The sequence below is a fragment of the Oenanthe melanoleuca genome, chromosome 4, assembly GCF_029582105.1.
Source record: "Oenanthe melanoleuca isolate GR-GAL-2019-014 chromosome 4, OMel1.0, whole genome shotgun sequence".
In the NCBI taxonomy this organism is placed as follows: Eukaryota; Metazoa; Chordata; class Aves; order Passeriformes; family Muscicapidae; genus Oenanthe; species Oenanthe melanoleuca.
The window spans coordinates 59358668-59371225 of NC_079337.1; the positions used below are offsets into that span (position 1 = coordinate 59358668).

At 39.6% G+C, this 12558-nt stretch overlaps 1 protein-coding gene across 7 annotated transcripts in view; it reads right to left on the minus strand.

Moving 5' to 3' along the window:
• The window catches only part of ABLIM2 (actin binding LIM protein family member 2), a 122979-nt gene that overhangs the window by 63462 nt on the left and 46959 nt on the right, over positions 1-12558 (minus strand). For all 7 annotated transcript variants that reach the window (XM_056489115.1, XM_056489114.1, XM_056489109.1 and 4 more), the window contains 3 exons: positions 6517-6632; positions 2576-2702; positions 563-656 (listed from right to left, as the gene is read on the minus strand). In XM_056489115.1, coding sequence (XP_056345090.1) covers positions 563-656; positions 2576-2702; positions 6517-6632 — 337 coding nt within the window. The remainder of the gene's footprint in view (positions 1-562; positions 657-2575; positions 2703-6516; positions 6633-12558) is intronic.

Consider the following 12558-nt stretch of genomic DNA (forward strand, 5'->3'; position numbering starts at 1 on the left):
GAAAAAGCAGATAATTGATGACACTGATAGGGTAACAATACACTTAGATCCAAGGATAAATCTTATTCAGATCAAAGGAATATATTCATTTTGTGACACTGGGTCAGTTATATGGGAATTTTTGCATAATGTATAAACATACACCTCCACTAAACAACCTCCTGCTTCTTAGAACAACAAGCACAAAATAATCTCTGCCACATGGTTCATTTATGGGTGCAAAAACAGTTCAAATCATTCATTTTACTTTTCAACAACTTCATTCTATCTTTGGGGAACATAAAAAAGCAGAAATTACAAATGAATTTAGTGCAAGTTTTAAAATGTGCCTGATAACACGTTCATTTATTACTCCTGCTGCCTGAACATTTTCCAGTACCATAAATATCCATTTAGGGAGTTTGTGTATTACCAAATCATTAACAGAAGAAACACAAAATCTAATTACAGAAAAAGTTCCTGGTATTAGCTGTTGCATTAACACTCATTTGTGAGTAGAGGACTAAACCCAAAGAGCTACTTTTTTTGTTTGGAGATGTGTTTGAATACAGGCTTTCCTTACCTCCAGCACTCTTCCTGTGATGTACTTTTCACAGTTGTCACACCTGATCCCAAACTTGGCGTGATAGTCCGATTCGCAGTACGGAACCCCATCCCTAGGGAAGAACAACAGGCTGCACAGGTGTTGCTTTACTAGGAGACAATGCATCTAAAATTTGTCAGTGTTTCAACACTTTATAGGGTATTTATGGGCTTTCCTGCCCCCCAAGTATCTCATTTTTATTAATATTGTAAAAAGCTGAATAGTAACAAACAGCTGCATTGGACCACTTTTCTCCTCTGCTGCTAAACTCATCCATGTAACAGCCTTATAACTACACTCAGCCTCTGTGACCCTCACACCAACTGTTTAATCCTATTACCCATTCACTTGTTTCACATGTTTTCTCCTCTGTGGAAGACAGTTATTTCTACACATTACTCTTCCCCTCTTATCTTCTAATTCCTCCAATTGATGTATTATCCAATATATGTATGACCTAATCCTTTAGCTGAGCCTGCAGAGCGTAATTTCTCAAATACCTTGTCTGTAAACCAAGTTTTGATAAACATTTAAATCTACTGGCACTCTTGACTGGACTTGCTTAAAGACAGTCATGGATCAAACATCTTGGGAATGTGCTCCACAGAGGCCAGCAATGACTGCAAGAACTCAGCCTGAGCAGCAGTGTGTTCATGCATAATGTGTCCAGCTAATTCATCCCCACCATTGAGTTAAGACACAATTTGAAAATATGAAGAAAAAAATCTGGAGTCTCAGTTTTTATTTTAAAACATCAAGACCATAAAATACCCTATTGTCTTGAGAAGAATCTGTTAATTTTATATTTTACTAAGTTGTACATGTAGACCATTAAACTGATGAATAAAAACAAATTGCTCCAAGGAGAAACTGGAGACTTCTCTTGTGTTTCAAAGTTCAAGTTAAACACAGTTAAATATGTTTCATTTGTTGTACCATGATCAGACAGATTTATTAGCAGAGACATAATTTTATCAGACATTTCCCTGGAGAAACATAGAAAATAATTTTATAGCATGGAAGTTGGATTTCTTAGAGACTAACCTATAAGTTATCACAGTAATTAATTAATGAAAGGCAGGATGTTTCTTTTCTTCAGTTATTTTGTTTGGCATTTAGCTTTTTTATAAAGAAGATTTTGTAATAATTAATCTTTACATTTTATGGGAGGGGTCATATTAAATAAAAAGCAAAAAAAAGCACTGTACTGAAATACAGCACACTAGCACGACATTGAGACAATGCAAAACCTTATTTAAGAACACTCTGTTAATAAACATTTTTTTCCAGCATGTGAAATTAAATGTTGTATTTGTGTTAATGGAAATCCAAAGAATTGTTGAAAGTCAGTTCAGGATCTGAAATGTCATCATCTCTGGGCACTGGTGATGGAATTACTTTGCTGCTTAAGAAAATTTCAACATAACACACTTCTCTGAAGCAGAAATTAATCCCAGGTGCTTTGGCCAGTGAAAGACCTGCATGTCACTGGCCTGATGAAGGTGATGACATGGGATGTGGTCTGTGTGCATACTTTGTGCTGCTCCTTAGTGCTGGCATCACTTTCAGTCCCAACCTGACAGCATGAGGGTCTGGAGCAGCACAAAAGAATGGTATTTACATCTTTAATGGATTTCTGGCTGACATTTCTTCTTATGTAACATATACAGAAAAGACAGTACCTGCTTGTTGACTTTACAGCATCACAGAGAGCAAAACCACAGGTAAAAAGAGCATACCTTTGGGTCTTGGAAACACATTCCACCTGCTGCTACTTTGTCAATTCCCAGTCCAGGTAAATGGAAAAACGTGACTTCTACTTTTCTCCATACCATTTTTAAATACAATCCAGATAATAATTTAGACAATAATCTCTAATATCTTATATACCTCAGAACATATATATATAAACATAAAAGGGTATGCAATGATAAATTAATTATTTTGCATTAAAAGAATGCTGAAAAGAGGTGAAAATACTGTTCTACTTACTTGCTGATATACTCTGCATTCAGTAGCTTGCCACATGTATTGCACTTAAAACAGCCCAAATGCCAGTGCTTGTCCAAGGCAACCAAGGACTGACCATTTTTTATTTCTGAACCACAGCCCCCACAATCTGCAAGAGAAAAACCCAAATGAGTGAATCCTATTCTTCAGGTGGTCATGCAGCAGTTGGTTATGGCAGAACAAGCTCCATCAGTGTCCCAGTATCAGCTCTCAAGGGCTCCATAGCTCACTCACTGCTCACTGGTGGATGGCAAGGGCTGCTGCCCTTAGGAACCTCTGACATTGCTGCAAGACATGCATCATTCAAAGAAAAAAAGCTGATGACTTCAGTTTTCTAGTGACTTAGGCTTTATTTTAATTAATTTATACTGTGTTTAAAAAAACCCAAGTTTTGCTGATTAATTTTTCAAGCATCACAAGTCAGCCCAATAAAAGAAATAAAAAAACAAAGAGTAAAATAAATAACTGATTCTTCACATTGGCCTTTGCCTTTGGATCTGCAAGCTCTACTTATTTCAAAATTCTTTTTGCAACCATGAAAAAACTCAAGCTGAAATTCTGACACGAAATTTCCTGTAACCAGTAAGAACACTCCAATACTTAAGAGACATTAGTGACATTTCAATATGTGAAAGTGATGGCAGACTATGTATTTATTCTCTATAAAAATTCACTTATGTAAAGCTCCAAGTGGTGCTAACAAAAAATGCAGGTAAAACATGCAATAAGTGGGTTACAGAGGTGAGTCTGTGATGGTTGAACAGGCTGTAGGTGAACTAACTATAATCCCCAGAAGGAGTAACTGAGAACAGGACTGGGGGTTTGGTTGCCTTTTTTTAAACAATGGAAGATTTTGACTAGGCTAGTAAATGCCAAACCTACACTCAGTTTCCATGTGAACAGTCCACCAGTGAGTGCTCTCTTTAGAGATGTTACATTGACATGGGATTTGGATCTGGTTCTCTAAATCCTGAGTGAACCCTCTAATACCCTACAAGCTCCATCTCTCATCCACTCTTCACTCTACAGATTTCCTGCCTATGTATGATTTTCCTACTAAATGTTTAAATAGTCAGAATATGTGGAAAAAAAGGGATAAATGCCACTGATAAATTGATTCTAATACCAATATCTCAGTAATCCTTCTAATCCTTCATAAAACATCTTCCATCTCATGTGGAAAAATATATAGCATTTTTAGGAATTCTTCAGGTATACCAACAATTTTCTAGAGAAAAGACAATACCTGAAAGACATTTAACCATTCAGAAAGGTGAAGAGAGAAAAAAAAACATAACAATGTCTTACATAGAAGAGAAAGCTATGCAAAAACATTAGAAAGATTTACCTAGCTATTAAGAAAGAACTCTCAACCTAGGAACTCATTAAAACATTTAAACAGTCCTCTTAAAAACTTTCTGATTTAAGACTGTATTTAGTTGGTTACATGACCCTAATGAGACAGTGTAAGTGAAATTATAAATGTTTCACATCTGAGCACACAATGATAAAGCACAGTTTTTATTTTCCTTTAGTGATCTGGAATGTATTGAGGGAGCAATAATGTGTCTCTTTAATGTTACCCTCTCCAGCACCAATACGTGGAAACAAGCCTAGCACAAAAGCTTGTGCTCTACAGATCAGAACATTTGAGTTTTGCTAATAAAAAAGAACATTTGGGTGTGTGCCTGGTTTCAGTCCCTGCAGTATTCTCCAGTATCTGTTGTTTAACTGCAGTCAGAAATTTGTTTGTGATCTCCCCTGTACTGGGGATTCATCTGGAAATCTAATTTAATCTCATTGCTTGAGGGTTTATTTCACAAACTGAATGCAACATCATGTGCTCAGATGTCATTCACCTTTCATCTGGTTTAAGCCTGGGTGGGCAGAAATGCACCATTTTTGAGCTGCTTTTTTTTTTATTCCCAACTGCTGTTTTCTCTGTAAAGTGCCAGATAATTACAAACAAATATTGTGGTTGCTATGCCAACAGTGCCTACTAATGCAGTGTCCTTGTCTTCCTATCTTGGATGGAGCATCCTTTGGTGACTCAACTAATTTCAAGCAATAACTCTGCAGAACACATCAATTTGCTGCTACATGTTGACATTTTTTCTTGAGTGCTCTCTCAAAATCAACAGTCACAAGAGGTTTTCAGAGCTACTGTTTTATAAAACCAAACAAAAAAAGAGGTGGGTACTTATATAATAAGAAATTCAAGGACTCAGGCAGAAAGCAAGTATTTTAAATTCTTCATTTCTTCCAAATGGAATGCACGAAGGAGGTGAGAAGCAAAAGGGGAGGATGAAAATAGAAGCACATGTCAGAGGGGGGGCAGTGATGTTGGGAGCTCAGTGAGCCCCCAAGAGATGTTCTGAGAGCACTGCTGAGATAAACAGCAACAGCACACATGGTACACATCAGACACTTCTGAGACAGGAACAAGCCCAATGGGTCAATGTACACTCTTTCCTTGAAAGAGCTTGCCTGAAGCATATGTTTTTGTGCACACTAACAAGAGTCATTTGCTTAAAGCATTAAGGTTTTTTCCAAGACAGCTGTTTTCAGGAGATACACCATTCACTGCTCTATGTAATTCGGGGAAAAGATAATAAACTTTAATTTTCCAAGGTCAGGCTTTGCCTCAAAGATGTGCTCCCAGTGCTGTTTCCCTCTGAGACAAGTGGTTTGCTGAGGTTTGCAGGTACCTCTGCTCTGGGAAGGCTCAGTGCAGTGACACGAGAGAGCTGGGGAAGTGCAGTGACAAGAAAAACTCTCCACAGTCTGCGTGGGCACAGAGAAAGGAAATGTAAATACATTAAAGGATTCTGTATCACAGATAATCAAATGAATTTGTTCTGTCAGTACCCAACCAGGCAAATAATGTCCATTATAGCCAAAGGCACTTTTCACATATGACAAGGAGACAGCAAAGATGGCCAAGGAGGATCCATCTCTGGAATAAGTGACAACAGAAAGCACCTAACAGAGGGGACCAAGCTGCCCCCAAGAGAGAATGGCATTAGCAAGAGGAAGCAGTGGAGCATCTCACAGAGCATCACACAGCAGCCTTTGCTGGTGAAGTGTAGAAACGAGATGGTGAAAACTTCTGTGAAGAAATGTGGGGAAAAAGAAAACAGAATAAAAAATGAGAGATTTCTCTGGGTTAGATTCCTCATGCAGGAAGATGTGCAACCCATGGGGCCCTTCCCCAGCTATGCTGAATCCAGCTTGATGTAATATTAAATGTTTTTCTGTCTTTGCTGTTTCATGGAATTGCTGCTGCTGTTTAATTACAGCAGTGGTGGACTCCTAAAGCATGGCAGCACTTCATGAGCAAAAGTGCAGAGGAACAGAGCACAGAGCAACACCACCTCTCTACGATCTACTGCAAAAAGGTTGGTGGAAAAAGACCACATTTCTTTCCCAGAGTGTTTGTATCTTCTGATAGTGTACAACAGCCTGAGGAAAAGGTGAATGTCCCCCTGTGACATTTCACACAATTAACCCCTTCCTGTGTAGTATTCAGCCATGCAATCCTGCCACTGGTATTTTCTGAAGCAATACTGGAACACTTACAAATCATTAAATCTCACACTGGATTTTATTTCGGCTGGACTTGGACTAAAGCCTAAAAAATATTAACATCTATATTATGTTTTTCTCCAAATAATTTGATTTAGTTCATTTTAATCAAATTTTTGAGAGGTTCAATGTATTGTTAATCCTACAATGGCACCATCTTTGTTTTTATTTAATATCAGACTTTCTTGAAAAACCACCTTATAACTTTTTCACGTGGCTATTTTACGACACCTCTTATGCAGCAGAGTTCCAGGTGTAAATACCAGTGTAAAATTCTGTTTTTTAAACCTGTGCAGACTAAGAAGCAAGGACTGGGAAGAGCAGAACTCTGTACTTACTCCGCAGGTTCTGCACAGGGAAGGAGCCGGTGCTGCTGGACGGGGGCAGGGAACATTTCTGGCAGATGCATTCCTTCCCATTGAAAGTTACCCGGTCACCCGCGGGGAAAGGCAACCTGCAACAGAAACAAAAGCAAACTGGTTACAGTCTCATGCCTTTATCAGAATTAAATATCTTTCCATAAAGGAACTGATTATACTCTGGCTTCTTGTCCTCTGCCTGCCCAGTTCTCATTCAGTTTTCCAGTCACTCACAGGCTTAAGTATCAAAGGGATGCATCAAACAGGCAACTTCAAATGCAAATGGTTACAGCTTCTCAGGGAAAAAAATAATATCTAAAGATACAAAAACACAGTGAGCACCCGAGTCCAAATTGTTGTGTATCTAAGAAATGTAGTATCAGCCAGAGTTCATCACTAACAGGATCAGTTACAGAAGGAAAATAAAATTGGCATTACAGGGAGTTAAGTAGAGGCAAATGCAGCTGCTTTTATGTTGTTAAATAGCCGCATGAGAGTGATGACTTCTATACATTAAAAACCAGCACTTGTCCTCACAACTTTTTACCACATCAAAGTCTCTCTTAATCTTTGTGCTCAGAAAGCAAATGTTAGTGAATTCTCAAAGGGAAAAACCTATCCCAGTTATAAAACCCACAGTGTCTACATTACTTGCTTTCCCTACCCAACAACATCTCTCCTTACACTTGATTAAATCTTTCCCTCTTATCAATGTTCTTAAAACAAAAGCTCTCTGCTGTGCCTTCCTTGTCTGGGCACAGAAACCACTGAGCCTTTTTCTCTAAGGGAGCCAGATGGACAAATCACTTGATATGCAGCAAGGATGGTGGGGATTTAGAGCACATTTCACTCCACCCAAAGCTCATGTCCAACTAAATCCCTATCCAAGCTATCAAAATATGGCTTAATGGGGCCCAAACACAACACACACCCTCTGCCTCATGGTGCAGTCCATCTGATCACACTATTGCATCAACATGTCATTAAAACTCTGCATGGCATTCTCCCACAAATGCTATCAAATTCATACCAATTGCAAGGTTGTCTCCACTACAAAAGCTACACAGATACTTTGTGCTAAACTTAAACATCATTTTTCTCCCTAAATTGATTAAAATAAGTTTATTCTACACTTGAATTACATTTAAAAGAATTTTTTATTACTTGGAAAAAGAACAAAAGCAATGCTGTCCTTTGTTTCTGAACCAGCATAGTAAATGTTCAACACTGCCATCCATTCCAGACCATTGGTGATAATTTAAAAAATCATGAGGATACACGGGGTGTCAATATTATCTTTTTTGATATCTGATAATGAATTCACTTTTTTTTTTTTTTTTTACTTTCCCAGGTTTTTATAGCCCAAAATGTTCCTACCTTATCACTTACCTAAAGTTATGATACAGAAAAATAATTTATGAAAATAGCTTTTAATACTGCTTTACTCTCTGATCCAACTAAATGATCAGTGCATGACTCTGGTACAATGAGGTCCAACACCATATTAGTATAGATCCAGATGGAAATATAAATTTCCATCTGTTTCAAAGAGGATATTGTACCATGAAATTTACTCAATAACCTAACCAGAAGACAACTGTCTCTAGTGTGGCAGACAGGCTGTGATGGAGCTGCACTCCAGTGAGCAAACCTGTCCTGTCTAGCAGCAATGCAGCAGCAGCAAACTCCTGTGTTATATTCAAAAAACTCCCAATGCTATCTTTTTAGGTCATAACTGTCATCTGCAACAGATTTTGATACTTTTTGAAGTCAGAGACACTTCAAATACGTAGAAAATTAAAATAGTTTTATGAACTCACAGAAGAGTTGAGGTTGGAAAGAATCTCTGAAGGTCATCTGGACCAACCCAAAGTTTATTCAAATGAATAATATACATATACATATATTTATATACATATACATATATACATAATACATATATTTACATATACATAATACATATATTTAAATGAAAATCAGTAAATGTGATACACTTCTATATAGTGACTAACTACCAAAAATGTCTCGAAAGTGGAGTGATACTATTTAAACGCTATCCTGGCTTTCTACTGCAAATGTGAAAGAAATCATTTAATAATGTTTTCATTTTAGCAAAATATTACAAAAGCAAGCCTAGAACTTAGCACCACTAATTGACCTGGAAAGTCACAAGCCAAGGGATTTCAACCATTCCAGAACTGAGACAAGAACTTGTAATTGATGTCCTGCATGTTTTCAGGAAGACATCTCATCCTGATTTAGAGACACACAGACATATTATAACCACTGGTAATCTGCTCCAAAATAAAGCTCCACAAAACCAGCACCCTGCTCCACTGATGCATCACAGAACCACCCTCAGTGCCACACAACCACCCTGGCATCTTTCACTCCTATGCACAGTTCATGCCCTGGGCAGGACAGTACCTTCAGCTGTGTTTGGCCACAGTCTCTACAGGAAACAAGGCTGGGCTCAACTCATGACCCAGCTGGGCTCTCATGAGATGTCTCAGTGAAACTGCAGCCTTTGCACCATTAATAATCCTGGGCATGGTGACATGCTGGAGCTGTGCACAATTCACTGCTCCAAGGAATGACTGTGACTACTGAACAGCCTTGTATGTAGTATATGAGGAGCAGTGGGGAGGGGTAAGGTAAATATATCTACCTGACTCAGGAAGGTATTTATATTAGGAATATATTATTTATATTAGGTATTTATATTAGGCATTTATTAGGTATTTGTACCTAATAAAGGTCCAGCTGAACTTCCACCTGAGCCCAGAACAGATGCACCAATCAGCAGCAAAAGGAGAAGCAGGGACCACCCACTTCCAATTGGCTCATCTCATCACTGTCTAAGCAATCAGACCATCTAAAAGGAAATCTGTCAGAACCAGAAGAGAAGACCAGGATTACAGACCTCTTATGGCACAAAGACAGAACCAGGCAGATGACAACTCCCAACATGCCAAAGCTCACAGGCACCACAGCAATCACAGAGCCTCCTTAGATGGGAGGGCACATAGGGAGTAGCCCATAAAAACCCTGTACTTTGTTTATTTTCTAAGAGTTCAGTAGCTGATCATCATGTCTTTCCATTCCAATGGGAGAGGGCAACAATTCTTTATTCTTCTCCAAATATGCAAGACATCTTGCTCTAAAAAAACCCCAGAGAGATATTCCTTGGAGCTGTCCCCCCCAAGGTACAGACATGTGTGTCCTTCCTTTACAGGTCTTCTAAACCCATAAATAAGTCTCAAGGTTTGTTTTGCTGTCTTGTTCACTGGGAATTCATACCCAAGACATTTGTCAGTGTTGCTGCACCAGCTGACCTCTCCCTCTCACAAGCAGCTCTGCTCAAGCATTTCAGTGCCAGTATGAGTGAAGGCACAACAGAAGGTGGTAGCAGTCAATTAACAAGGTGTCAGTTTCTGAGCTCTCCAAGTTGTGAGCAGAACTATATATAGAACTTTAGGCTAAGAGCAGCATATCTGCCTTCAAATACAATGATATCTCACCACCAGTCACCCACTGAACACTGCTAGGTATTGCAAAAACCAGGACAGGGTTTTAATTAGCTACTTATCCTTTAATAAATATTCAGTGAGATTTTCACAGTTGGATAATCTATTTTTAAAATGAGAATTAGAAGCATTTTTAAAGCAGCTCTCTCAAATGACTTGCAGAATTTTAATACATCTATGATTCATCTCCCAAGAAATTTTGTTTTATCCACCTGCCTACAATATTTGCAAACCCAAAAAAAAATCTGGAGGTGACCAATCTATATTGTAAAACATCAAATCACCATCAGCCTATTCCAGGGTAACCATGTGCTGATACCAAAAGGTCAGGTCCTGGTCTTGTCTCCCTCTGCACTACACCTCAATCTATGGAGCTGTGGGCAAGTCATTCAAGCTTTCTGGGAGGGACAAAAGAAAACATTCTTTTTTTTTTTTTTTTTTTCCAGAGCAGATGGATGGCCATCTATTCTTTAAATTGCTGATCCTACTCTGTGGCTGACAGTCAACAAAATTTGATATATGAAATTTAACAGAAACCTGTAGTCAGGTTGGGGAGAGAGCAAAGCTATTCATTTCAGCAGCTGGCTGCTGTTACACCAGGTCAGGTGTAATGTCAGACTGCAGCCTAAGGACCAGGAGGATCAAATTGTGCTCTAACTTGAGCCTGGTACAATCACATCCCTCAAGGTGCTCCATAGGGATGAATCCTTGTGGATTAAAATGATGATACAAGTGGACATTGAGTGCTATCTACACAAATTCCAGCAAGGGAAAGTGCTAAATCCTGCAAGCACTGAGGAACAGCCCATGCAGCAGTGCCCCACAGGGGTTAACCAGCTGGAAAGCTTAAGAAGGTGTGGAGGTGCCAGTGGACACTATGTGGGACATGGGCCAGCAGAACTGAGCAGCCACACCCTGGGAGGCACCAGTGCAGCCAGCAGAGCCAGGGATGTGATCTTCCCTGCTGCTCATCCTCTGAGACTGCAGCAGGCACCTCCCTGGGCTCCTCAGGACAGGATTTACTGGAGGGAGATGAGGGAAGGTGGCCAGGTCAGAGCTGCAGCACGGCACACACGGGCAGCAGGGGCTGCAGGACATGCACCTGCTCAGGGGAGATCACACTGCTGTCTAAAACCACCTGATGGCATTTACACAAAATGGGAGCCATGCTCTTCTCAGAGGGAAAGAGTGAAAGGACTAGAGGAAGCAGGCATAAGCTGGAACATGGGAAATGTCAACTCAATATAAGGAAAAAAAATTACCACGAGCTTGCTGAATGCTGGAACACACTGTTCAGAGAGTCTGCTGGATCTCCCTGGAGATATGTTGAAGGAATGCCATCATCTGTCTACAAACTGGACTTACTTTGAGCCAGGGGCTGGACCACAGGAGCACCACAGATTCCCTTCCATCCTACATTATTCTAGGGCTATGGGGATGCTCCATATAGAACAAAAGAATCCTAGAATCACTAATTTGTAAAAGGCCTCCAAGATCATCAAGTCCAATCTTTGACCAAACACCACCATGCTCATGTCACATAGTGCCATGTCTACTGATTTCATGAACACTGCCAGAGATGGTGACCTTATCACTTCCCTGGGCACCCTGTTCCAATGCTTAACTCCCTTCTCAGCAAAGATTTTCCTAATATCCAATCTGAACCTCTTTCAGCACAGCATAAAGATAAAGATATTTCCCCTTGTCTTATCACTGGATATCTGGGAGAAGAAACCAACCCCAGCTCACTACCCCTCTTTTCAGGCAGTTTAGAGAGCAGTAGGTAAGTGCCCCTGAGCCTCCTTTTCTTCAGATAAACAACCCCAGTACTCTCAGCTGCTCCTCACAGGACTTGTGCCCCAAACCCTCCCTCTGAAGAGCAGCAGACCTAACCTGAGGAGCAGCACACCACCACCCCTTTGGCCAAGAAGGACCACATAGTGATAAACATATTTGGTTTAGAATCAAAATGCCAAGAGCACTCAGGCCGATTTCAGAATCTTGGGCTCAACACCCTAGGTTTCTGCAATACCTAGCAGTGTTCAGTGCAAGATGACTCTCAGTTCTTTCCAGAAGCAGTAGTGTTATATATGTAGGACTACACAATCTTCTGTTGAGCAAAAAAAAAGGATTTCAGCTTTCTGATCTTTTATATTCAACTGCCTGGCCAAAGTGAATTACCTTCTTGAAGACAGTAAAAATACAAATGGGTTGAAAAAGGTTTTATAGCTGGGTTTGGCAGGCAGCCCCTTGAGGAATATGTATCTGCCTCTTTCCCCTCCACATACTATTCACATCTACATGGCACATATTCCATTTCTGTCAAGATGCTGTTTCAAAAGAAAACTTCCTGAGCTCAGAAGAACTTAAATATAAAAATTCTGCAAAGCAAACACAAACCTGTTTCCTTATTAATCTAGGATGAATGTGCAAATCTATCCTCCACCTAAGGGTCAAGTTGTCCTCTCTTTACCATTTACATGTCACAGTTTCT